Source organism: Fonsecaea multimorphosa (genome assembly GCF_000836435.1).
Source record: "Fonsecaea multimorphosa CBS 102226 unplaced genomic scaffold supercont1.8, whole genome shotgun sequence".
Taxonomy (NCBI): Eukaryota; Fungi; Ascomycota; class Eurotiomycetes; order Chaetothyriales; family Herpotrichiellaceae; genus Fonsecaea; species Fonsecaea multimorphosa.
The window spans coordinates 54,219-80,462 of record NW_015971642.1 but is presented as its reverse complement, the minus strand read 5'-3'; the positions used below and the strand labels follow the sequence as shown (position 1 = coordinate 80,462).

The window sequence follows — 26,244 nt, the reverse complement described above, 5'->3', positions numbered from 1 at the left end:
GGTGCAGTAGGCAAGCAGCCTGTATTGTATACCAACCTCAGGGATAATGGCAAACATATCTAGGCGTTTTTAGATTCATTCAATGGTCTTTATATCGCGTGCTGAGCACGTGATACTACTATGTCTTGTTTGCCTGTGTGCACAGTGTATACACTTCATACCTCGAGGCATGAGCTGCTAGGAGTTCTCCTGCTTCAATCATCCTGCCGGGTCAGAGCGGCAATCTCTGGGAGAACAGACAACACGGAATACTTCTTCTTGTCCTCTGGGATCTCTGTCTTGATTTCCTTTTTTGGGGCACCTTTGTCATTCCGCGTCTCGACTTCCATGCCGAGCCCACTATCTGCCCTTTCTCTTGTCTGATCTCGAGCACTGCTGGCCTCGATGCGTGCCTTGACGCTAATGACGTTCACGAATTCCACGCCGTCGACGAACATGACGCCGTCCTCACCCATCTCGATCTGGCTTGCTGCTCTTCTTCGCAGCGGCAGACTTGGTCGGGAGAAGGAGAATGTTCTCGATCGCGCATGCTTGCGTGGAGATTTTGGCGCGAGAGGTCTGGGAAGGGGCAAAGGTGCGTCGGTTGGGGGGGAGGAGGAGGAGGAGGGTAGGATGATGTCGTTGTGCTTTTGCTTGGACTCGGATTCAATGCGAAGGGCATAGGGAGCAGCGTCCGGTTTGAACCCTGATTTGGAGACACTCGTCCTGCTCCTTGGGCGCGATTGAGTAGCCGCGTCAACTTTTCCAGCAGTCTCGACCACGGGAAAGGTAGCATCTGTCTGTGCCGGACTCGAGAATGACTTTGATCGTTTTAGAAGCGCACCAAACCTCACACTCTCTGCAACTGTGGCTGAGAAGCTCTTTCGTGGTTTGAAGTCCTCTTCTACAACTTCGGAGATGGGACTGGTGACACCATCCAACCGCGATGTACTTGTGTTACTGATACCTGACCATACTCTCCTGTGATTCTGTTTTGCTGCATGATTCGTCTGAGAACCAACGCTCGTGCTCCGCGAACGTTGGCGATGATGACTCTTGGATGTAGAATGCCCCCTGGAGTGTGGGCGGCTGAGGCGCTGGCTCGAAAGAACCTCTTCACGAGATTTGGGGATATCCGGACCTGGACAAGAACCGAGACGCTCCGCCGAGTAGCTTCCTGAAGGTGTCTTGGAATGTGCTCTGCCGCCGTTGACCAAAATCGACTTCAGGGGTGCAGGAGACGGGGTGCGCGAGTTTGCTCGCGATGACAGTTCTGGGAGGCAGGCGTGATATTGTAGATTGATAACTTCGGTGTGGTCTCTAGAGTTGACCATTCGATGGCACCACGAAACGTCCCAATCTTGAGGTTGACCACTTCGCGACCTCGATCTCGACCTCGACCTCGATCTTGAGGAATAAGATTCCGATCCCATCGAGGGTCTGCCACGCGCCGACCTGACGAAAAGAAACTCGCCACCATTGACGGCCCAGTCTCCTCCACTCATGGCATCCCCATTGCCGACACGGCGGACAATTTGCCAAGCAGATTTCAGGGCACCGCTGAAGAGGGAATGCTCGATGTAGCCAGGGGGCTTATGGCCAAGGGCTAGCGTGCGGTACATGCCCAAGAGTTCGTAGAGGCGCGTAGAAGGATCGGCGTAGATGTCGAAAGGACATTGTGTCACACTCTTGTACGACGCAATCAAGCTAGGTTGGCCTGGCCCAATGATTATGATTGTGGGAAGGGTGCGGGAAGCAGGCTTGGAGAAGTTTGTCGTCGAGGCTATCGAGGTGGACGGTCGGTGTGACTTCTGAGATGGATGGAAGGGCGACCCAGTCGAAGACAGTCTCCGGACATACTCCTGACAGTTCCCACAGAAGAAATGCCTGATGAATATGACGAGGATTCGCTTTTCGGCTGGATAGACATCGCAATCGTATAACAGGGAGCCAAATCGTAGCGGAGTGCCGGAGGAAGAGTAGATCTCGTGGTCAAACGCCTCTCTCAGTGCTCGATGGTCGGGCAGGGGTTCGGCGGTCATGATAGACGGTGGCGATATCACTGGTAGGCTTGTCACGCAAATCTATGGTCGACTGCTTTCTCTTCTCTCTAAGGCGGTGGTCGTGGAGGGTTCGTGATTTTAGATGATGACTGCCTGCCGTGGATCAACTGTGCAGAAGACCGGGACTGAAAGAGAGAGCAGATTCCTGCGCGAAAAGGGAAGATCAAATAGCTACGCACTTACCTGCACCGAGGAGGCGCTGGCCAGATCCCCATGACGGAGGGATTGTCTCTTCTCGATGAGCAATTGCTGTCGGGTCATGGCCGATCCGAAACCCTACTATCCAGTTGGTGAAGGAAGCGGCTGAATGAGGCTGCTACATGATAACCGGCCAAGACGCGAGTCTAGATCGAAAGGGCGGGAGAAGAGGCCACCATAGGCAATGGTTGTGTATCAGGTTGAAATTTGTGCGTGTTTGAGGGAACAGTAAAGGCCCGTCGAATTGCCTCCTCCGTGTTTCACGAAGGAACAAACCTCCTGAGCCTCGAAATGTGTGGGGTCAGCAGCTGAGCAGGCATGCACTTCACAGCACGAGCAGTAATTTACCGATACAAGCAACTGTCCGATTTGGTTTTTCCCCAGTGGATTTCTACTAAGAGAGCGACTATCTTTTGTTGATTGTTAAACGAGTGACTTGAGTGCTATCTTCCCCTAACACACAACAATTCCTAAGGAAATGGTGGAAAGCACTAACAATCTGATTTCATTCTGCTGGTCGCCATCGTCCCCCCTCGCTCTGCATTCACACCTCCTACCGCTCCTAGTCTTGCTGGTACCCTCACCTAAGAGACTACTGCTGCCGCCGCCGTCCAAGCATGCTGCTTCCAAAAAGAGGACGGTAAAGGGTGGTAGACTTGGAAAGTTCCATCAAGCAAACCATCCCTTCACAAAACGCTGCATCCTGCTCCAATGCCTCGCCCAACCCACTCTCGATCTTCTCTCCTTCCGTTGCATCTACTCGATCCTGGCAATATCCTGGACTCGTCTCAAGCAACTGTGCAGCCTCCAGACTCAGGCATCGCATCGTTGCCGTCGCCGTTTGTCGCTGCTGCTGGCGGATCTCGAAGGGAGAGGGTGAGGTATGGCCCCCTCGTGGCAAGGGCGACATGTGACCCGTCGAGTCCGAGACCGGCGTCTGATCGGAGGCGGCATCTTGTGCTAATGATGACTTCACACCGTAAGAGATGCTCAGATGAGCTCGTTCTTCGCTATCGTTGAAAAGTTGTCACTGCGTCTTCATGATATCAGTCGTAGCTTCCACCAACTTGACTAGCAAATGCAGTTGAAACACTCCTGGCGTCTTCGTCTTCGTGCATAAGCTTGCCGAGTTTGTGGTTGGAAACATAACCACCTGGTGCTGGGACTCCGCCTTCGACATATCTCTTCAGTCGATCCGCCTGGTTGTAACTGGGCTGTTTATTGGTGTCATGAATGGACAACTGATCCAGGCTGACCCCGCCTTGTCCGAGAATGCTGCCCGTGATGTCGGATTCGGTCGCCACCGTAGATTCTCCCGCCACACTACCCGGGACTGCTCTTGCTTTGACTCCATTTTGGCGTCGAGCTTGCGTATTTTGAAGAGAGGGCCATGCGTCGGGTGTGAAGCCTTGAAACATTGGTGGATAGCCCGCGGGGACACCTACTCCGCCCATGGCAGATGAATGGATAGAAGAGACGTCGTCCGGTATGTAGCCGACAACGGAGCCTGCTGGTTCACGGTAATCGTTGCGCGGAGCCGTCCGCCCATTCATCATACCGCTCGCCATATGACTAGCATGATTGTATGCCATTTGATAGCGTTGTGGGCCTCGGTAGGACTGTTTAGGTCGGCTAAATTGGTGGAGAGATACCTGAAGGTTGTTCAGAGGGCCTTCGACCAGACAATTGCGTTCCTTGAAGTGGAGCAAGAGATAGTGCCAGAGCGGGTGCTTGGAGAGAACTTTGGGGTTGCCGAGGATGACAAAACCGTACTTGGCTCGAGTCATGGCCACATTCAAACGACGGGGGTCGCTCAAGAAACCAATGCCCTGGTGATCGTTTGACCGGACACAAGATAATATGATGAAGTCCTTCTCTCGCCCCTGGAACGCGTCAACCGAAGCGACCTCGATTTCCTTGTACATTTCCTTTTTGAAGGTCCCGGTGGCTTGCATGGAGCTGACGATGTAGCTGCGCTGGCCTTCATATGGAGTGATGACACCAATATCCGCGGGCTTGACACCAGCTTTAAAAAAGCGCGTGACGATCTTTTCCACATTGGCTGCTTCCGTGCGATTGAGATATGAGGTGCCTGACGCCGAGATTTCTTCATTTCCAAGGTTCGACCAGAACATCATTGGTGCGTCTTGAACAGGCCAGGGGAAATCCACATCCTTCCGGAGACGGTACTGCATAGTAACGCCATTCTGGAGAGATCCTTCGTAGAACATGTTTGATGGAAACTCCGACAGGCAGGGATGCATGCGATACTGAACATTTAGGCGAATTGGCGCACAGCCAAGGATGACGAGACGCTCAAAGAGAGACTGATTGAGACCAGCCTTTGCAGCTTTCTTGTTCATGATGACCGGTCCCAATTGCTGATGGTCACCCACAAGGACCACTTGTTTGCAGCCAAGAACCAAAGGAATCATACATTCTGGCTCTGCTGACTGCGTGGACTCATCGATCAGGACAGTGCGGAACTTGAATTTAGCAAGTCTTGGATCCCCAGCACCAACACATGTACAGCAAATGACATCAGCATTTTGTAGGATCTCTCGCTCTGCTGCCCGGGTCAAGGACTTGTACTTTTTCTCATCTTGGCTTGAAAGTTCACCAAGTTCGGATTTGAGTTGATTCAGCTTCGCCAGTTCCACATTGCTGTCGTTCATGCGGACTTGTTCATGCAAAGAGAGGAATCCAACGGACGACTCCACATCTTCTCGGGATTTCGCAGTCACTCGAACAGTCTTCAGTCCCGTACGGTGTATGCGTTCGCAGAGTTGATCGACAGCTACGTTAGAGGGAGCACAAACCAAGACTTGACCACCATTGATCTTGGATAGATGGTAAATAATAGTGGCAGAGGTCACGGTTTTCCCAGTGCCCGGAGGGCCTTGGATCAAGCTGAGGGGTTTCTGCAGGACAGATTTAACCGCATTGATTTGGCTGCCGTTGAGCTCAGGCAAACCAGGGACGCTGAACTTTTTGGGCAGCTGGGTTTTCATGGGAGCTGCTGCAACTTCATGGCCGAGAAGGCGGTGGAAGATGTAGCCAGAGACACTCAGCTCGTCGATAGCGAAAGTTTTCATGGCGAGCTGCATCCGGTCGAAGGATGTGGCCTTCCAAACATAGTCTGCTGAAAAGTTGAGCGTACATTCAGTAGGCACGGACTTGTGGTCGCCCTTTGCTCGTAATTCGATGGTGACTTCGTCCGACTGGTTGTTAGGAATCTTGATAACATAACCCACGCCTTCCCAGGCTGGTCGCAAATCTCCGGTATATTTGAGACGCATTTCGTCTCCCACAGCCAGCTTGACATCGCCTAATTCAAGTTTGGGCAAGATAAAACTGGCCAAGTGCTTGTTGTTCAGGCCAAGGTCCCATCGGACAACCAGATTGTCCTGCGATTGACTCTCCTTTAATTTGCGATCATAATCAGCCTCAATCTTGACCAAGGGACCGAAGACATTCTGATACTGGAAAGCGTCATCGTAGCGCAGAAGGACAGGGGCGGGCTCGTCATCGATATTTGCCGCTTTCTCGAGGTCGGTGATGGTAGCATTGGCATTTTCTTTCCAGAGCTCCTCCAGCTTTGCAATCATTTGAGGACTCAAATGCCTGGCACGAAGTTGTTCTTGGTCGGTCGGTTGTGCGACAAGCCAAGAGAGGAATGAGCGGTCTTCTATCAAGGGCTGCCACCTCGAAGTGTCCCAATTCATGTCTTTGGAGGATGGCATCGCTGCACAGGGTTGTCGACAGAGCAGAACGACAACGGTGTCTGACTTTGCAGGAATAAAGCCAAGGAGAAAGACATTTTTTGTTCCGCAATTGTAGCATTCAAGGACTGTGTCACCGAGGGAGCTGCTCGGGTGAAGTTGGACTTCTTTGTGGCGGGCTCGAACGAGGTGATTGACAATGTGAGAAGAGGAGGTATTTCCACGGGCGGCGCAAAACCACTTGGAGCATGTCAAACAGCGCACCACGCTGCTAGGATTATGGATGCCACAGTAGCTGGAACCAATCAGTGAAATGTCTCCTGAACAACAAGTAAAGTATTGACATACGCGCAGGCGTGGGGCGGCAGTTCCTTCTCTTCTTCCGCCTTTTGGATATGTTTCTTGCCATTCGCATCAACTGCTGCGGAAGCGAGGCTCTCAAGGTCGTCTTCCTCTATGCTCTCTGACTCATCATCATCATGTTGACGTCTTCTGGGACCCTTGGCTAGGCTGAGGACGCTCTCATCGGGGTCGACAGTCGAGATGTCGTCGATGGCGTTGATGGCGGCTGCGGAGTTGGAAACCAAGTGGTTCCCCATGTTGCTGAACGCCTCCATCTTGGAAAGCCGATCTCTATCGTGTCCGTATCCCGGACAGTCTCACATCAAAGAAAAACTTGCGTCGCTTCCAGCGTTAAAGATTCAGGCGAAGGGTGACCGATCGGCGCAGTCCACAGGGTCACCCAGTTTTCACATAGACGTCGCGATTCCACACCCCTCCGACGGTCTCCAGTTCTCAAAGATCGTTCGCGACCTATTGTCAAACATGCGGGGGGTTGTAGTAGCAGGAGGATGTGCAGTGAAGGGGGTGGCCAAAGGAGAGTGAGAGGGATGGAGGGAATATGGAGGTGGGTAGTCGCGGTGCGGATCAAGTGCGGCGAAATTTCTCCGCCAAAAATTATATCTGACAATGTCACTTTTCTCTGGTCCTGGTCTTTCCTTGATTCCCTGCATTCCTCTATCTGCGTTCTTCCCAGACCAGCACAATGCTCCGTCGGCAGGCTCGCGAGCGCCGAGACTATATTTACCGTCGCGCAATTCAGCTGCGAGATGCCAGCATTGCAGAGAAGCGGGCGCTGCTGAAAAAGTCGCTTGCTACTGGGAAACCACTTGACCCGTCCCTTGCTAATGACAATTCTCTACGCAAGGATTTCAAATACGATGAATCTCTGGATCCCGAGAGTGCTGCAGCACAAGAGTCCATGGACGATGAGTACTCGATGCTGTCTGGTCTCTCCGACCCTCGTCCACTTGTCACCACCTCCCGTAGCCCTTCGACACGCCTCTCGACCTTTTCCAAAGAAATTCGCCTGCTCCTGCCCACCTCCATCCGCTTGAATCGAGGCAACTTGATTCTCCCCAATCTTCTTGCCAGCGCAAAGGCCGCCGCCCTCACCGACATTATCCTGCTCCACGAGCATCGAGGCACTCCTACTGCCATGACCATTTCCCACCTGCCACATGGTCCAACCGCTTCTTTCTCTCTACACAATGTCGTTCTTCGGACAGACATTCCCGATGCGTCGAGAGGGACGGTATCCGAGTCCTATCCTCATTTGATCTTCGAGGGGTTTACGACAAGGCTGGGGAAACGGGTGGTCCAGATCCTCAAGCACATCTTCCCTCCACGGGATGGCCCACATAAAGTTGGCAACAGAGTAGTGACTTTCAAGAACGTCGAGGACAGTATCGAGGTGCGGCATCATGTCTTTGTGCAGACTGGCTACAGGGACGTCGAGTTGGCCGAAGTCGGGCCCAGGATGACCATGAGATGTTTCGAGATACGAGGTGGTACTCTGGAGAAGGATTCTGGTGGCGAAGTTGAATGGGCTTTGACCCAATACACAAGAACTAGCCGCAAGAAGGACTACCTATGAGTTGACGCTCGTCCTGCAGCATGTCAGTGCCGAGAACCATGCCGATTTCACTGTTTCGCATTGCTATGCGGCAGTCTTCTCGTGCGATAGACGACCGGACGGTTTCCGGCATTCCTTGCTGGGCACGATGCTTTCACCATCCTCTCTCTGGAGTCTTCGCCCGGACATCCAATCGGTCCTCCGCAACATGCTCATGCCTATTCATCAGCACCGTCACGCTGGGCTTTCTACTCCTGGCTTCAACGGAGTCGAACACTGTGTAAACTTCTCCATTACGGCCCTGCAGTTGCCTTGTCCTTGAGATACCGAAACATCCACCATCATCTGCTCCGTCTTCACCATGCGGTTTCTCGCTTAAAAGTCGTTCGCAGGGGATGCCTTTCTTCCACTCTCCATGTATATCTTTCCAGTCGACACCCACCCTCCTGCTGAAGAAGTTGCAGAACATATCCCAAGCCAGGTCAAACGAGCTGCCGGCCGGAGCCAGAGATTGGATGTGGATCATTCCCGACCGCGTATCGATGGAGTAGCATGCATACGACTTCAGTCCTCGACGGCTATGCCCTATGGATCTGCCGCAAGTCGATGCTGGGTCTGTCTCGAAAAGCTGCAGGCTAAAGGCCCAAGGATCGGGGATGCGCGCGCGAAGTTTGGGGTTGGAGGGTCTGAGGTGTCGAGGCAGCGAACTTTCAATTACGGGATTCCGAGAAAATGGGTAGGGCTTGGGAAAGAAGTACATCGGCACTGGGCACGGAGGAAGTGTCGAGTTTGCTCCAGGGTCTCCAGAAACCCTGAAAACCCTGTCTTTCGTTCCATTAGCGGGTGAGCAGCTTAGACACCGCCCCGGGACCACACCTTTTTCAGACGATGGACGCTTCGCCTCGTTGGGTCGATAATTCATCGAGTACTGATTGTCGTGCTGGGAAGAGAAGTGAGGTGCATAGCGCACCTTGATGTGATGTTTTTCAAGCCGATTCTTCAATATATCCTTCCTTACCAGTGTTAAGAGGTACACGAAACCACTTTGGTCGACGATGGGCCGATAACCGCCTATGACCGAAAATCATTTGGCTTCAGTACATGCTGGAAATGAAAGGTGATCTTGAAAGTCGAGATGGAACAAACTTACGGCCACTCATCTTTGCCTCGAACTGCGCACATGCGGCATCAATTTCCTTTCCTGTGCCACATCAGTTCAGAGAGTACAACCAGCTGGTTGTAGAAGAAGGATTCTTACCCGCCAATTCAACACGATCATCCTTGGTAAGGGTTGCAATCTCCGTGTCCCCCATTTTCCGCTTGGGCGCTCGCTGCGACTTTACCTCCGTTGTCCCAGGATTTCCATATGCAGAGATGTTGGTGCTGGAGCTGCCTCCCCAGTCCTTGGTCATCTCTCCGACTTTCTCGTCCTTGTCCATCGATGCGCTTCAGTGTTGTCGGAGCCGATATTTTGGGGTATTTCCTTGCCACCTTGCTTGGCAGTTTGACAACGAATTGGTCTGACAGCAAGTCACAGTATTGAGGGGACCGAGCGTGGCAGAGGAAGTGTGACCTGAAAAATGAATCGAAGGAAAGGAAGTTCGAGCTGAAAGAAACTGTATCAGGACACCCAAAGCTGGCCCACTTGCAAAGCGCGCGCTTGGAAGTCCGGAGTCTGGCAATAGTGAATTTGCAAGGAGGTGACACCTCGCTGGTGACAAGCACTAAGGATGAATAGGTCTCATTGGAGGATCTAACAGTGTGAAGATCCAAAATGAAGACCAGACGAAGGCTCTTATTGATGTGTACCCATAGAGTGAACAGAGGCAAGTGGTTCAACCTTCATGAGAGATATAATGGATGGCTGTATGCAAGAGAACGTTAAAGAAGGGACTGAGGCTGTGACAGCAAACAAAAGGTTAGAGCGGGCACACCATTAAGCGACAGTGAAAGATCGGAAAGGGCGAGATGATATAGTTCACGTATGAGGTTTGCATGTGAGCGGGATGGTCGGTGGTGGCTTAGTATGAGGAAAGGCAGACTCCAGTCTTACACTATGCTGTGTGAGGATGATTTGTGGGAGTACCTTAACGAATTGGTCGCTCGCATACATGTTGGGCAAATTCGTTATGCAAAAACCTGGTACCGAGTGCCTGATATACAAAACTGGTCAGGTCGGTCACGTACAAAAAGAGTGTCCAACACATCTGCAGTCCTTTGGACTATCGCACAGGATTTGTCCTAGCCCCACGTTAATCTTCCGAAAGAAACTGTACCTGAGCATCCCAATTGTCAGAATTCTGACAAGCGTGTTAGCAGTGTCATAGGGATTAATGACCACGGGGATGCAAGGAGGCAATGGTGACAAGATACAATTCGCTCAGCAGCAAGGCTGAAATCTGCGGCGTAATCAGGGATCGACATCAGGGCAACTTCCCTTTTCGAACGGCTTGCATTGCCTGTTTTGGTTCAGCATTGAGCTCTACTGAAGACATATGTATCGTGTTCAGTCTCCATAAACCTCTCTAGACAAGGCTGAGAAGCTTGTCAAGCGAGAACGCAAGGTGGAGAACTCGACGGGGTTTTGCATACATAAAATCTTGTATCCTTCCGCGCTATGCTGACAGCACCCGTAGCAATCACTCTCACCAGACATTGTGAATGTAGCCCACCGTTCCGCAGCCTCGGATGTGTACAGCAATATTCGCAGAAGCAGTTGGCAGGCTCATCATCAACGGCCGCCCTTTTTTCCACCGGCATATTCGTTGTCATGGACGCCAGAGTAGCAACTAGTCCGGAGTCATTCTCAATGACCCTCGACGGTGAACTTGTCTGCCATTGTTGGCCTCTGAAGGTCGGCTATGTTAATTGCATATCGAGTGCAACAGGCCCACGATGATAAAGAGCCTCTCACTAGTGGTGTGGAGCCTGGGCGGATACCTACCTAGGTACCTAGGTACCTACCCAAGTACAAGTCTAATGCTGCGATGGGGCCGCCAAATGTTTTTGTCGCACTCCCCCATCTGGGTATTACAAGAGTAGAACGTCCAAAGGAAGCGCAATCCGAGACAGCAGGAATGTTGTCCCAATCTATGCCTGATTTAGACCTCCACGAACGACAGAAAGTCAATACAGCTTGCTGTTTGGAGGAAATTTACGAAGTACCTAATAGTACTAGGCATAGCTCGTTGGGAACCCCAACAGCCCTCCAATTCTGTCAAGTCTGTGAGCAGCCTGAGTGGAGAATGGAAGTGCAGTACGGCATACCTACCTAGGTAGGTAGTAGCGTGGACTGAACGCCAAGAGTGCCTAGGCTGGCTAGGTACTAGTACGCAGCCTTGACTACCGCGGAGCATTGGGACTGCTTGCGACGCGCTTTGTTTAAATGTCTGGCGAGCTGGCTAATATCTAACTACTCGGTATTATTCAACGATCAAACAATTCCGTCAATGTTGCTTCCAAAAGTTGATCGCTTCTCATGATATGGCGTCTGGGGCGCTGAACCCAGTTTATTTTCCAAACGTTAAAAAGTGTCTTGCTGGCGAGCTCCTCCTTCTGTACGACCCCTCCGCAACAGTTTGTCGAACAAAATACTGACGAGAAATCACAGTTCCTGGGACGATCTCTTTGACGCGCTTTTTTCCCTTGACCAACCAAGGCGGGAATTTGCGACCAAGCTACTCTCTGGTCAACACACTCAAGAGATCTTGGATTCCACGTTCCCTTCATTTCCTCCCCCCTCAGCCTCCTCAAAAAGTGCCTTCGACTCGCAAATTTCGGCGATACCAACTTCCTCAGATGGACAATTCAACCGTGACGAGCTGAAGGAGGATGCTTTGTGGCTCAGCAAGCAGGTCAACCTCGAAGAACAGGAGGCTCTGCGATTGACTATCCTGGAGTGGCAGTATCGTTCTGAATCCAGGCTGCGAGAAGGGTTCTCCCCGGCCGAAGTGGCGAGTTTGAAAGATGCTCTTGGGTCAGATTTTGTGGACAGGAATTTTCAAGGGCGAGGGAGCTCGCTGGCAAGAGACGAAGCCATCTTCAATTCTCGAAATGCGCGCCGTGCCCGTCTGATTCGCAAGCATTTGGAGCAAGAAATCCTGCTTTTGCGCCTAGCAAGGGATCTCTTGGACGTTAGCCTATTGTCGGGTACCGGCGAGGGATCATTGCCACAACCCCGGGGGTTATCCGGCAACCTCGGACGACGTGGGAGATCTGCCCTTGCCAAGGACATTGAGAATGGGGTCAGATTTATTCGAGCACAGCTACGGAATCTCGAATCCGCCCGTTCATGGGAGTTGGACGAGCCCGACCTGAGTCTTCTCAAAGATGTGGGAGATACCGCAAGCCTCCAAACGATCAGCGTGGTCCTGGAAATCCTGCTGCTGAGGCTGCGGAGCTCAGAAGAGAAACTGTCCTCCGAAACCATACTCCTCTGGCTCAGGCTTATGTCCTCGGTAGGGTTTTTCGCCTCCTTCGATTCTCAAACCGATGTTCAACGTGCAGCAATTCAGAAAATACAGTCAACAGCATCCCTGGTATCGTTGTCTCTCCTCAATCTCGGCTCCACCGTTGCTATTTTGAACGAAACGGCATCATCTGGCCAAGCTGTTCGGCATAGTTCGCAGGGAGAGTACTTTTTTGATCTCGACTGTGCCTTCCAAATACATGAGCTGCTTGTCAATGAAGCCGCGACGGGGAACATACAAGCCGGTCCTGCAATCCTGGCATGGGCGATTGTGGTTCACCAAATCAAACAACTGGGTATTGCCATAAAGGAAAACAGAGAGAGTCACCATGTCCAAAGGACAATTGACGGAGTCGCAACTTTTGACGCTGCAACTGGGCGCCGAAGTTCTTCTGGTAGCGCCTCCTCTTTTCAACCGACGATTTTTGAAGAACTTTTGGATAGATTTACTACGCTCAGCACAAACGAGGATCCATCGATATTTTTACTCAACGCTGCCATTGACCAATGTCACATTGTTGAGTACATTACACTGCTCACTGCATCTGCCGGCAATCCCTCGAGAACATTGGCTATTTACAAATTCCAAACAATACAAGAACTCATTGCTGTGTCGCAGTCGTTCCTGGGATACACCCCTGAGTTGGTATCATCGCAGCTCGCCGTACTGTCAGCGAGTCGCGAGAATTCTTATGACAAGAAAGTCTATGATCCCGCCACAGAATTCATCGAGGACAATCTTCTCATGGAAGGGTTTTTCGAGACCGCGGCCGCTAGATTTCCATACGAGTGTTTGCCTTTTCTGCGTTTCTGTCGAACATTGGCAAAGGCTCCTATCTTTAGTGAGGACGGGACGCCCTACGTCGAATTTCGGCTTCGGAGACTCGTAACCTTTACTCAAGCTGCAATCAAAGGCATTGAGTATAAGACCACCCGTGAGGACGAAATCGGAAGCTTTGTGGCTCTCAATAAACCAGTCAATGTACTGGATCTTTCACAGAACAAGCTACTGACTTACGCATACCAGGACTCAGAGACTACCTCGATCATTCCAGCTGGTGCGATTGGTGAACTCATCTCTGACCCGGATGCATCTCCGAAAGTAATTAGATGGCAACATGAGTTCTCAGGTCTGGCATACATGGGGCAGTTACTGGAGCTGCGTTATACGGGACTGCTAGCCTCTGCCTTGACGCCCTTTGAAGACCCTGAAGCTGTGGTTTCAGAGATTATTGATGTTCTGACGACACTCTTATCGACTGTTCTGAGCAGCACTTCATTTGGTCAGTCTGCTGACCAAGTTGAGCAACGTTGCGCCTCCATCCTGGACGAAGCGAGCAGCAATCTCACTTCGGAGACGGATATAGTCTTGTACATCTTTGACATACTCGAACAAGAGTTACAGGCTTTCCGCCGTCGGTCTGCGTCGGTATTCGACTGTCGAATCATGACATCTTGTACACATTTCATTCATGTCCTTACGAAAATCAAGCCACACCTAATATGGTCCAACCTCAATCGAACGAGTCTTCTTGGTCATCATGCAGCTCCTTCACCAATTCTCGGCATTGTCACCGTAGTGGAAGCACCGCTCGGACACTTCGATTTCTTGGACAAGTGCACGGATTTGTACGGATCACTGATCAACTTGGCGCTTAGGGACTCCCCTCATGGTCTTTCATCTGTCGACGGCGCTTCCGCACGGAACTCGACGATTTCCACAGCATGGCGGGTCCAAAGTAACATGCTATTGGCTGCGACGGAGATCATGTTCCAAGTCTTTCAAGAGATCTCAGATTGGTCGTTTCAAGAACCGGCTCAGCAGGTCCGTATCAGCACGTCGATTGCTGACTCGTTTCACCATATCCTTCGCTACGCTTTTGAATATGGTCTGTCGATATGTTCTTTCAACCAACGCACAATGCCTTTTGTTGGATCAGCAAAATATCTTGTGGCTTCGTTTCGATTGTCAGGTCCAGAAGATGCTGCGATGAACCCGATCACGCGTCTCGCTTTCATAGCGAGCACAATTAACAGATGTGTGCTAGCTGGTGAAGGTGTCCTTGATCGATATGTAAGCGCTGTGTTATCGCTGGCATCGCTGCTTGTTCGATATGGCCAATCACAGGACCTTCCACTGTCCATGCTCGAGAGGCGTATGTTTGATGCAGTGCCTTGCCTTGTTCGGACTCTCCAAAACCCGTCTTCCGTCCGCAATCCTTGTCTCACGTTATTGCGTTCCGTCTTGGGATATGTGGAGCGACATCAAGCATCATCTTTGTTGGGCCACCTGGGCTCTTCTTCGTGCATCGACTTTGTCAACCTTGTTCGACATCTTGACCAGAAGTCTGAATCTCCCGAGGAACGTGCTGAACTTTGGAAGCTCCTTACCCTGTTGGTCAAGGACTCCCAGCAATGGCTAGCTATGGTTATCCTGACTGGCGCTGCTCCGGACAACTCAAAGCGTCCTAAGTCGGGAGAGGCCCCTACCAAGCATGTCCCCGGTCCAACGTTCCTTCAGTTTGCAATGAGAGAGATGAAAGATACATCAAGGCTTCCTCGAATCGTTTTGAAGGCAATGCTAGATTTTGCTCAGGAGGCGCAGCAAAATTGGTCTTGGGTAACCAAGGATCTCTCCTCCTCGGACGAATTCTTTTCTACTATTGTCTTGTCAGTCACCGGCTTCGATCCCAAGCATTACGATGAAATCGACGTTGCCCAGCAAAACCTGATCGCCGCTCGTGTCACCGATATTGCAACAACTCATCTTCATCATGTGAAAGTCGCGAGAGACTTCAACGCCGTCAAAACCTTCTTACCATTGGTCAACTGGCTTACTTCACATGCAGTCGATGTCTCTAGCTATAATTCATCACTGCACGCCAATCTGCGACGAAATTTTGCAGCCAAGTATAATGGGTTGACAGTTTCCGACGTTAAACGCACCGGATTGACTGAACGAGACTATGGTCCGAGTTTCTTTTACGATCTCCAATTCGCTGGTGAGCTGTTGGCCAAAGACTCGTACTGGCATGGTGGACAAGGGACACCCACCAGCCAGTCATTTTCAGCAGAATTTAGGCGAGCGAATATGAATCTTTCAGCCGTGGATTCGGAACTGGCCATGCTTTCGAGCCTGAAACGCTTGTGTGTTGACCATTGCAAATTCTTCGTTCAGGATCGCGAGATTCAAAAAGCAATGGCACAAATTGCCCGGAAGTCTTTACAAGCAAATTGTCGGATCTATCCGTCTGAAGTTCTCTTCGAGTCACTATTCCAAACGCGGGCGGATCTCGTAATAGTCCTTCTGCGTGAACTTGTTGCGTTCGGCGTCAGGGGTTCTGAGTTCGCAGGGTTGTTGGGGCCTGCTTGGGATGCTGTCAGATTCCGAAATGGATCCTATGAACAAGCCATCATCAACAACGACCTCACATACTGGCGATCGATCCTCTCCATTCTACTCCTCACTATCGAGTTTCATGTCAAGAAAAAGCGAAAGCCGACCATGATTCCCGGCAGCTCCACTGCTGTTATTACCCTGGATCACGAAAATGTAACATTCCTTGAAATCACGAGTACGATCATGGCGGACGGGTTCAAATCTGCGGTTCTTGCTATTCAGGACCAAAGGGAAAGGAGATTGAAGAGCGACGACGACAACGACAAGGACGATTCTATAGGACCACGTGACATTTTACTCCTATTGACACTGATGCAAACTATCCTCAGACTGCCCAGTCTCCCCCAATTCTCGGTGGAATTGTCTGAACGACTGTCTTCTTCCGGGATTATCTCGGTCGGCCTTTTGCTCTATTCGTGGTCTCATCTGCTCACCCGGTCAGAGGGCGACATTCAGCCTCGCTACGCTGAATACAGTGTTCAGCTATTGGCCTCTATATCATCCCTGCCGTCTGTCGCGGAAGAGCTTGCGATCGAAGGCGTCCTCAACCGCATCCTTTCATCCAAGACGTCTGAGTCGCTTCAGAGTGTTCCAGGTGGAGCGTCCCATGCTGACAACCGACCCAACTGCGAATACCTCTATCGTTTGTGGGCGAAGGGGTTCCTCCCACTTTGCCTTAATCTCCTCTACGCCGTTGGTGGTGCTATTGCACCCGAAATATCTGCTTTTCTTAATCGATTCCCCAACCAACTTATTCGTGCAAGCACGAGTGTGATGCTTACGCCGCAAACAGCCAATGATGAAACCTACGTATTGACCCTGACCGCGACGAATGAGGCTGCGACTCTAGCTCTTATCTCGCGCCTGCTTTCCTCGTTCCGGGATGCTGGCGCTTCTGCTGCAGTGGATCCCACAACTGTATTGCCATTGAAGGGCTACGACGAGCACAGGAAAGCGATATCTGAAGACTTGCGTGATTTGGTTGCAATGAAGGAAGAGGCAAGGCGAAAGCTGACCGTCCCAACCAACGAAAGAGAAGTCAGCTGGCAAAATGCGAAGGAGGGGAACATACTGGATGCTAAGATTGTGCAAGAGTTAAAGATAGCTCTGGCAGCATTGGGCACGGATGACGACCAGGACGAGAAGTGACGTCTGCTTCAGTCTTGCACTGTATTTCAAATGGTAACTTTTTCAGCAAGCACAGAACTTGTACGGTTATCACGAGAAGAAGACATTGGCGGCCGATTCGAAGTGCGCAACTCCATCTAATGTCAGTTTGTATTCCTAGTAACCACCGCCATATGCGAGGACGAGATTTCCATTGACCCATTTGGCTACCATGAGGCTCAGGCGTCTGGCCACGAGCTGCTCAGAAAGTTTTCCATGTCTTCACTCCACAAGAATCTCGACAACAGGTTAGCTATGTCCTTCCAGCTTTTCATTGCTGGAAATTTCTGCTTGAAGAGCCCTAGCAGATCCACACCCGCCGATCTCATTTGTCCGCCTCTCGACCTCCAAGAATCAATCACCACCATGAACACCCAGACCAGAGCTTTCTTTTCATAATCCGTGGACGTCATGGATATCCTCGTCAAATTAACAGTAGCCCGTGCGGACACAGCTGCGAAATGTGTTGTGGGAAGGCGTTGCTTGCAGAAGTTCGCAGAGCAGTAAAGAATGAGCGCCAAAACGATGAGCTTTTCCAATGTGGGGTGCTCGTCGGAGTCTGCCAGGCAGGGACACGCCTGCAGAAAGTCGTGGTAGCGGTGTCTTCTATATTCAAAGATCACGTTGTCGTTTGTGCCTGGCACCTTGTTCTTCCTACGCTTCAACTCCTCTGTCGCACGCAGCAGGGCTTCAAGCGTTGGAACACTGAGGATGCCTAGCTCCGCGAGGTCCTGGAATCCTCCTGGCAGCTGGTTGACGAGTCCACGTATGTCTTCGTCAAATGGGTATTGGGGATATCGTTCTGCACTTGGATTGAGTCGAGCGCCAGGAAATATCGTTGGACTTCGGCCATCCGTCCAACACCACATTCCCTCCCACTGAAGCATCATACACTTTTCCAATCCTCCGTGGCCAAGTTGGTCGAGCCCTCCTTTGGCCTGGATCATCAAACGCAGCTGTTCCTTATGCATCTCATGCGCTTCTCGATCCCCAAGCGATCGTGCACTAACGGCAAGATTCATGACGAGGACGGTGGAGATGTCTTTGGGTAGGGTCCCGTTGGTTTTGATTTCCCGTCTCAAGTTTGCCAACGCCCTCCCTAAATGAGTGTATACCCGCTGGGATGGCTTTGCAGCTGGATCCAAAAAGAACTCAAATTGGTAGAGAAGATTGCACAGTCCTGCATGCATAGACAAGCCATGCTGCAAAAGTAACAGGGGAAAGCGGTTGTATATGTTGGTGATGTTGAAGACCTCATAGAGCGGAGCGTTGTTTGGGACATAATGCTGAGTGTAAAAATCCAAGGCATCCAGGCAAGAGTTCTCTGGGATAGGATTGAAAGGGTCTTTTCGATATCCACGCAAATATGGGTCTGGATCCAAAACGACAACTTCGGTCTGGTAGGCGTTCTGGCTGCTGTCGAACTCTGTATCAGAAGGTGTTGACGTATTTTCGGATCGGCTCTCCAACGGCTTCATGTGTGATCCCAAGAGAACCAGAGACAGTTTCTCTTGGGCCTTGTGATCCGAGCCTTCTAGTTCTACGTGTGCGGCAGGACTCCACGGACACGATGAACGTTCGTGAGCAACAGAGGGAAACGGTGCCTTCTTCCGCAGCTGGCGAACGCACTTCGTCACAGGACTAGCCAGCGTTCGCGATTCGCGCGTCCTCACCCCGATGGTCCTGGCATGAGCTCTGACTTTTGATATCTGGATTTTCTTGTCTGCTTTGGTCCAGGAGAGGCCATCGACAAAGACCAAGTCGCGAGTTGTCATTGCAGCTTTGGCCGCTATACTTTTGCTGGTCGATCGACGGCAGGTATACTGGATCGTTGGGATATCTTTAAGCCGCCCATTTTAAACGACATGGTGTGTATATTTAGGTGGAAAATGTCTGACCGGGATGACAAGCGCCGTTCGACTGCCAGACTTAGTCGAAGCTAGCCCAGCGACACAGCCATGATCTACCCCTGCTTCACTTGTTTTCCAAGAATACCCTATTCGCACAGATTGGCGCGGGCAGCGATTTGTAATCCTTGACTATACCCTGCCCTGCATCAGTGGTGGCGTCTTATTGCCCAGCGGTCGCCTAGCACAGGAAGAACCATGGACATAGCCTCCATTTCCTCTCAGTGCTGTTGGCAACGGCTCAAAAATCCATATCCTCCCAGTGCACTTTTGGAAAAGGCATAAAGTTCATAGTCAAGGCTCCTTCCAGGAGATCCGCTCATGGAAAATGACTTTTCTATTTGGGTAGCACACAGGGAGGACCGATGTTCCGGAGTCGACTCCGTTGACGCCGACTTATCTCAGCAATTAGTACGAGAGATAATTAAATGGACATGTTTTCTAACCCGGTCAGGAGTGGCCCCTTCTGCCCTGTCCGGAGTATATGCAGTTCCCTACATAGTCTGACAGCTTCTTGGCCTCTTTCTCGTATCGGCCTTGCTGAAGGCTTCTTCTGACATCAGCCATACCACCACAAGAGATCAGTCTTATGTTTACATCGTATCCTTGTTTGGCTAGCTGTTCGTTTAAAACTGGTGACTTGCTTTCAAGGTATTGACCTTCGCCAGCTTTCTATGTGCATGGAGTGATGTGTAGAACCGATCCTGCTTAGGACTGGGCAATGCTGATGGCCACGATCAACCCAAGAGCGCCTTAATTATCCTTGTCACCTGGCTTCTGCTAACAGCGCAGCAAAGCCAAAGCACTACTATCTCGACTTTGATGGTTAGTTTTAGCTGATAAACCCGGACCATCACATTTCAGCTATCGACCAGCCAGAGGCCATCTTGATCCTCTATTTGATTGCCAGAATCAACAGTCTTGATATGATCTCGCTGTCCATGGCGGAGATCACAGTCTCACACTATCTCTTCTCATCCGTTCTCTCGTTGCATCTCTCAATTGTCTCCTTAGGATCTTGCCGGAAGGATTTTTGGGAATAGCATCCACAAACTCCACTCCACCTGCCAATCGTTTGTATCGAACGACTTTCCCTTCGACGAATTTCTTGACATGCTCTCCCGTCAGGTTAGCTCCCTGCGGCCCGACCTGCCGGACGACAAAGGCGCGTGGCTTCTCATCTCCGTCTTCGGTCGGCATGCCTATCACTGCCGCGTCTGCAATTCCGGGGTGTTCGAGTAAAAGGGCTTCGAGCTCGGCGGGCGCCACTTGATTTCCCTTCACCTTGATCAATTCCTTCTTCCGATCGACTATGAAGAAACACATTTCATCGTCCACATATGCGATATCGCCCGTTTTCAGCCATCCGTCTGGCGTAAGCGTTTCCGCGGTTGCCTTTGGATTGCGCCAGTATCCTTTCATAACATTGGGTCCACGACACCATAGTTCTCCTACCGCGGAAGCCCCGCGACTCGTGATCTCCGAGCCGCCGTCCTCAGTCATTATCTTGGCCTCGCAGTTAGGATTGAGTTGACCGACAGAGTTAGTCAAAGATATCTTCCTCGGATCCCAGCCGAGAATGGAGCAAGTGCATCTATCAAAAGTGTCAGCTGGTTTTGGGCAATCAATGAACGGCCTCCGCGTGTCTTACTCGGTCATTCCATACCCCTGCTTGAAGTTCAAGCCTGTGCCTATGCGTCGCTCCACTTGTTCCGAAACGTCGCGGCCCAACGGTGCAGCCCCAGATCCAATATTCTCGACGGAGCTCAAGTCATACTTCTCCACTGCGGGATGTTTGGCCAACATGACTGCTATGGGGGGCACGAGCGTGTAGTCGGTGACGCGAAATTTCTGCGTATACTCGAGGAAGTGAATGAAGTCGAATTTGGGCATAACATAGACTGGTATCTCGCGGTTAAAGGCGCTAGCGATGTAGAAAGTCTGGCCGTATGCATGGTACAGCGGAAGGAAACAGAGCCATGAGGCACGGGCGTTGCGAGCTTGATATTCTGGGTCGAGTTTGGACATATATTGCACTTGTAGTGTGTTGGAGATGTAATTCTTGTGGGTGATCTCGACGCCCTTGGGAACACCCGTTGTGCCACTGCTGTAGTTCAATGCTAGGGTGATGTCGCATTGCCCTGATCCTGTTAGATCATCCCAGGCAAATCCCTTGGCGTCTTCCGCTGGTGCCACAAGTTCACTCCAGTATCTGCAACCCTTGAGCCCAGTGGTCTGCCCATCAAATATCTTGGAGTTGTAGACGAAGACCCTCTCAGCCACCTCCAGGCCGGCCAGTCTTGCAGCTTCAATACCCGTCTCTAATGAACCTTCTGCGCACAAAAGGTACGTCGCGCCGCTGTCTCTCAGTTGGTGTGCCAGTTCTCTTGCGACAAAAGTCGGGTTGGCGCCAGAGAAGATTCCGCCGGCGCACAGCACGCCCATGAACACGACTGGAACGAAAAAGTCATTGCCACTGAAGAGAAGAATGCGGTCCCCTTTTCTAAAATGCTTGGACCGTTGCAAGCCAAGTGCAAATCGTTGGGCCCATAACCGAAACTGGTCACGCGTCAGGCAGTGCGTATCAGGGCGTGCAGCCTCAGAAAAGGCGCGCTTGGATCCCAACGGCGCCGTGGGCGACTTGAAAAGGAAAGTCGGCAGGGAGCATTCTGGTATGGCCACTGTCCAGTCGGATTTGTACGGCATGATGAAGAGTAGTAAATCGAGCACAGGAAAGCAGATGCGCGAAAAACGCGAGACAGTGATTTAGAGCTTCAAGCACAACATATGATGAGAGAATGAGGGCAATAGTAACCACGAGATTAGGAGGGGGCGGGAGGCGACAGTTGATATATGGGTATTATACTTGCCATAGCAGTCCCCCAATTGTCAGAATGACCGAACTGGATACCTTCTTGGGGCTCGATCTCTCATTTTTCAACAGATGTCGTTGGATTCCGTTAGCCGACATTGATGGAGTTCTAGATTAGAAGGATGGCTAGGTTGGAGGTCATCCCACCTACCGAGGCTCATGGTGAGCGGAGAGATATTTGATCCGACGAGTTTGGGTCTAGCAAGTGTGGAGTTAATTGATAAAAGAACAACAAGAGAGGTGCCTGTCCTGTTCCGTGAAGCTGGCCTTGCGAGTCCGGTACTTAGGTAGGTGAAAAGGCACAGGGCAGAGAACCACGGGAAGTCTAAGGATCAATGTGGCGTCTGATTTCGACCCGGAGCCTTGATGACCAACCGAGCACGATCCAAGGAGCTGGGAGAAAGGCTGGTGAGGCCTACCCCACATACTCTCCCTCGTCCCATACCCCGTCCACTAGTCTTTTGGTACTACCGAGACGTAGTGTGACTCCACCACAAGCGGAGTTTAAGAACTGCTCAGAGCCGAAGGGTTGACCGTACCTAGCTCGCTAGGTAAGCTATGTAAATACTAGGTAGCTCTTCGTCGCGGTGCCACGCAAGAGTCAAAATACCTCTTCTCCCAGGTTATTGTGAGACAATCAAGATCACATACGCGGTTTGTCTCAGCAGCAGAACCTCCCAGCTAGTCGGCCTTTCATACTTCTTCCAATCTTTGCCTGCATGGATGTTTCTCAGAGAAACGACCTCACGATCGTTACGTTTTGCACTTTCCAAACCCCTTGCTCCGCCTCTGCGGTGTTGACCACGTTGCTGACGGGTGCTTTCCCAAACACGAAATCAAAGAAAGCTTTCACCAAATTGCCAACCACATCGATAGCTTCCTGCCCCAGAAGTCCACCCACAAGCTCGTCAACCAGTCCATGCGTCTTCTCTCTGATGCCCCATAGGTCCGCTAGAAACGGGAAATCCCCATAAGTAGCATGCTCGCTATCGTTCAGCTGGATCTGCCATTTGTCGCCTTGCAGATGACTCCAGACGACAGGCCAGGAAGGTGACACGGAGAAATCATGAATTGAGGACGACAGAATTGCAAATGGCTGCTTTATGCTTGCGTTAGCGAGGAGAGGAGCGCCATAAAATGCTCCGTCGAGGTTGATTCCTCCGAGCAGACGGTGTGGCTCGACAAGTAGAGACGCTGCTGTGACGGCGCCGCCTTCGCTATGGCCAAACATTGCTGCTGGACGAGAACTGCCCCAAGCTGCCAACATCGAACGGTTTGAAATGTTAAACGTGTCGAGAATGAAGCTAACGTCTTGGACAAGCACGCCTAGACCATTGCCATTCGTGACGTTGATTTGCCCGACCTCAGTGGTATTGTTTGGGAAAGTTTCAAACTCGGCATAGCCAGGCTGTTCGAAGGCCACGATTGTGTAGCCTGATTTGGCTACGACACTTGTCAAGAGGATGGAGTACAGCTGGCGTGGAAAGCCGGCACCAGGGGCAAAGAGGATCAAGGGAGAGGTTGAATTGCTCCCATTGACTGGCGGCTCACAAAGAGTCAATTCAGTCTGCGAAATGGTACCTTCGAAAGAGACGCCGGTCATGTTGGCAAGGGCTTGCTCCCAGAACTGTGATGATTGAGCTGCTGGCATGTAAGGCTGGGTGACAGGGCGACAGCTGTTCGCCTCCATCGGAGCGATGACGGAGATTTCGACTCGACGGTGAGGTAGCGGAAGGTATGGGTCGGATAACTCGAGATCGACCAGCTGTTTGTCGACCAGGGAGACCCCATAAGTGCCATTGGGTTTGGGCACTGTATATGTTGCCACGACTGCGGCCGGAACGAGTGTGAGTGCACGACACAACATGCTGAACGGGACTGCAGCACTTTCTACCCTATCTACGTGACTATGATTTTCTGAGGACGTTTTCGAGAGGTCCAAGGGGGAAGAATGCCTTTTAGGACGCTCTCTTAAATCCTGACGACATGAATACCATTGACTTGTCGTAGGTCGGCCTTTATCATGCCCTGCTGTACGAATGCTCCACTAATGTACGTTCAACTTCAGCGCCGTAGTCCAGATCCGACCGCATCTTGCTTAGGGTTTATACGAGTACGTCTCGTCGTGTCCGGAGTGCACACCCGAAGCTTGTTTAAAGCTTGAATCTGAACTTGTTATTTTCTGAATCGAGAAAATCCCGCATTTGTGTGGACTTCGTCAGTTTTACCAGGTAGTCTTAATCGAGTCTTGTGAATATGAATTGGACGAGTGATTTATTTATTGTGCAGCACGGTGCCGAACAACCGGTTGAGACGTTGCATCGTCCCGTCCCTGCAGCAGCATCCAGGGAAGGAATGGGACGAGGTAGGCATCTTCCCCTGAACTTCCCATGTTGACGTACGAGATTTCTTGAAATGTAAGGAGCTCGCGTTTCATTCCATCCTTCACGTCATGTACGACCTTGTAGAATTTCTCTCATAGTAGACGCTCCTTGGAATGGCATCACCAACCATCCATCAGCAGTTGCGTCTTCGAACTATCATGACGGAGACATTGCCCATGCCACGCGATCATTGACAGTCATCATCCTAGCGACCCATGGGGGCAAATGCCGCACACAAAGATATCGACTCGACCTCCGAGATTGGGTTACAGAGCAATGTTCCCGAATGCCGATCGGATGTATTTTATATTCCAATTTGAAGTGAATCCGCTATTAATGATGATATCTAGGTAAAACAGCCAGACAGGAAGGCTCCTTCAGCTCCTTCTTGGAGAACATTTGGTCCTGGCAAACACCTGCCTCCCAACGCCAATGCTCCATGCCGAAAGTCCCATGTTGTTACAGAGGATTGTCTCTACACAAGTTCGGCATCTCTCGTTTACCTCCACCGAAGTCGGCGGATTCATTCCTCGTAATCGGCACCGGGAGCCAACCCATGCTTTTGATAGAGCTCCTCAGGTTTCCGGCCTAGTCGGCCAGCACTGCTTCTCAACTTGCCCCTACTGGCGTCAACAAGAGGGGAGATCCATTGGTCTTCGACTGTGCCGCCGACCATCTTGTCGCCTTTTCTCAGATACGTCGTGGCGCCCAACAGAGTCGGTTGGAAGTTGACGTAGATGGCCTCCCAGTGCTTGCGGTCCACTTCGAAGATTTCGTGGTTGATGCCGATATGATCATTTTCTTTGATATGCTTGTTCCACCAGTCCCAACTTTCGCGATGCAGCTTGCCGTATGCGAACTTGTGTATGTCTTCTGCGGACCGCCAGTAACTGAGGTTCATGATCTCCGTGGCGCCGTTCTTGTCCTGGCTGGTAAACGAAGTACCGCCGTAGAAGCCAAGGTCAGTATTCTCGCTCTCGAGATCCTCGATCATTTTGGACAGATAGTCGCCTATTGTCTTGACGTTCGGGGCAAATATCCCAAGTGGGTGATTGACTTTGGCTCCCAACATGAAGACGGCGAGCTTCTCTTCCGATGCTTCCTCATGGAACGTGCCATCCTCGTCCGGGATCTGCGGAGAAGTGCGGTACAGGATAGCTTCGTCGAGATAGTGGTTTTTCTTCCGGCCCCAAGTAATGGCCATGGTATCCGCTAGACGAATCCCAAGGACAAGAAGGGATGGAAGCATGGCGTAGAAGCGAGGTATGACCAAGACGACCAAAGACTGCAGCAGAGCTCCAAGGAGCATCCATGTCGACACCGAAAAGTTTTCGCGGAGAGCCTGGGCAAGAGTCAGTGCTTCGAACCGTGCAGAAATGTTGGTCGAGGGAACTCACATAAAGAAATTTCGCATTCGCGCTGGGCCAGTTGCTTTGCGACCTTGGCCGTTTCTCGAACGGAGGGAGGACACTCTTGAAGGCCATAATTAGGGTAATGTCCAAATGATTTCGTGTGCTATAAGTGGTTTGTCAACTTGTTTGAGTTGAGATGAGATGAGGCAGGAGTGAAAAGTACTGCGAATGCTGATACTGAAGGAATACCTAAGAACCAAAGGCGGGTGGAATCAAGGCTCCTTTATATCACAGATGACAACCATGGACTTCGCCTCCACTGAAAGCCATGACCATGTATACGACATTGCTACAGCTTCGTCGTACCGACCGCCGAAGATGCTGTGGATACTCGGACGAAACGGATCTCGAAGCGAGAGAGCTGGGATATCAGGTTGAGTGACGGAGCTGACTACGCAAGGGATAATTCCACGATTTCCCATGCAGCCTGCGATTTGGGCTCCACTATGAGTCCAAGAAGGGTATCTCGATCTGGATAGTACCATAGCTTTCGCGCGAAAACATGGAGACTGGGCACAAAACCTTGACCAAACTGTGGGGGATGACCGTATGGACAACATCTCCAACGGGTTGAATATAGACCGCGACGTGTTCTATGGTAGTACTTTTTTTAAGGCCGTAAGAGGGTACCAATGAAACAGGGTGCGAGTGACCCGCGCTGACATAAGGATAGCCCTCCGTCGTGTCCCCGCGCCCGACTCCCGTCATAGCTCCAAGTAGTACGAGGGTACTTCGCACCGGCTGCAGTATTCTCACT

General features: G+C 51.2%; 9 protein-coding genes across 9 annotated transcripts; 2 read left to right on the top strand and 7 right to left on the bottom strand.

The window, feature by feature from the left end:
- Positions 1-194: 194 nt before the first annotated feature.
- On the bottom strand, positions 195-2,021 carry Z520_04719 (uncharacterized protein; the record flags this gene model as incomplete). Its single annotated transcript, XM_016775223.1, has 1 exon — positions 195-2,021. One exon carries the CDS (start codon positions 2,019-2,021, stop codon positions 195-197), a length of 1,827 nt encoding a protein of 608 aa, XP_016633266.1.
- Positions 2,022-3,286: 1,265 nt separating this feature from the next.
- Z520_04718 (uncharacterized protein) lies at positions 3,287-6,579 on the bottom strand (the record flags this gene model as incomplete). The annotated part of the gene is made up of 2 exons (XM_016775222.1): positions 3,287-6,257; positions 6,311-6,579. The coding sequence occupies 2 exons, from the start codon at positions 6,577-6,579 to the stop codon at positions 3,287-3,289; spliced, it is 3,240 nt and encodes a 1,079-aa protein (XP_016633265.1).
- A 428-nt stretch (positions 6,580-7,007) lies between these two features.
- Z520_04717 (uncharacterized protein) lies at positions 7,008-7,898 on the top strand (the record flags this gene model as incomplete). The annotated part of the gene is made up of 1 exon (XM_016775221.1): positions 7,008-7,898. One exon carries the CDS (start codon positions 7,008-7,010, stop codon positions 7,896-7,898), a length of 891 nt encoding a protein of 296 aa, XP_016633264.1.
- A 133-nt stretch (positions 7,899-8,031) lies between these two features.
- Positions 8,032-9,316, bottom strand: Z520_04716 (uncharacterized protein; the record flags this gene model as incomplete). Its single annotated transcript, XM_016775220.1, has 3 exons — positions 8,032-8,948; positions 9,028-9,078; positions 9,136-9,316. 3 exons carry the CDS (start codon positions 9,314-9,316, stop codon positions 8,032-8,034), a joined length of 1,149 nt encoding a protein of 382 aa, XP_016633263.1.
- A 2,044-nt stretch (positions 9,317-11,360) lies between these two features.
- Z520_04715 (uncharacterized protein) lies at positions 11,361-16,894 on the top strand (the record flags this gene model as incomplete). Its single annotated transcript, XM_016775219.1, has 2 exons — positions 11,361-11,434; positions 11,488-16,894. The coding sequence occupies 2 exons, from the start codon at positions 11,361-11,363 to the stop codon at positions 16,892-16,894; spliced, it is 5,481 nt and encodes a 1,826-aa protein (XP_016633262.1).
- A 197-nt stretch (positions 16,895-17,091) lies between these two features.
- On the bottom strand, positions 17,092-18,687 carry Z520_04714 (uncharacterized protein; the record flags this gene model as incomplete). The annotated part of the gene is made up of 1 exon (XM_016775218.1): positions 17,092-18,687. The coding sequence occupies one exon, from the start codon at positions 18,685-18,687 to the stop codon at positions 17,092-17,094; it is 1,596 nt and encodes a 531-aa protein (XP_016633261.1).
- A 1,083-nt stretch (positions 18,688-19,770) lies between these two features.
- Positions 19,771-21,525, bottom strand: Z520_04713 (uncharacterized protein; the record flags this gene model as incomplete). The annotated part of the gene is made up of 2 exons (XM_016775217.1): positions 19,771-20,413; positions 20,486-21,525. 2 exons carry the CDS (start codon positions 21,523-21,525, stop codon positions 19,771-19,773), a joined length of 1,683 nt encoding a protein of 560 aa, XP_016633260.1.
- Positions 21,526-22,421: 896 nt separating this feature from the next.
- Positions 22,422-23,558, bottom strand: Z520_04712 (uncharacterized protein; the record flags this gene model as incomplete). Its single annotated transcript, XM_016775216.1, has 1 exon — positions 22,422-23,558. One exon carries the CDS (start codon positions 23,556-23,558, stop codon positions 22,422-22,424), a length of 1,137 nt encoding a protein of 378 aa, XP_016633259.1.
- Positions 23,559-24,598: 1,040 nt separating this feature from the next.
- Positions 24,599-25,559, bottom strand: Z520_04711 (uncharacterized protein; the record flags this gene model as incomplete). The annotated part of the gene is made up of 2 exons (XM_016775215.1): positions 24,599-25,417; positions 25,473-25,559. 2 exons carry the CDS (start codon positions 25,557-25,559, stop codon positions 24,599-24,601), a joined length of 906 nt encoding a protein of 301 aa, XP_016633258.1.
- Positions 25,560-26,244: the final 685 nt, after the last annotated feature.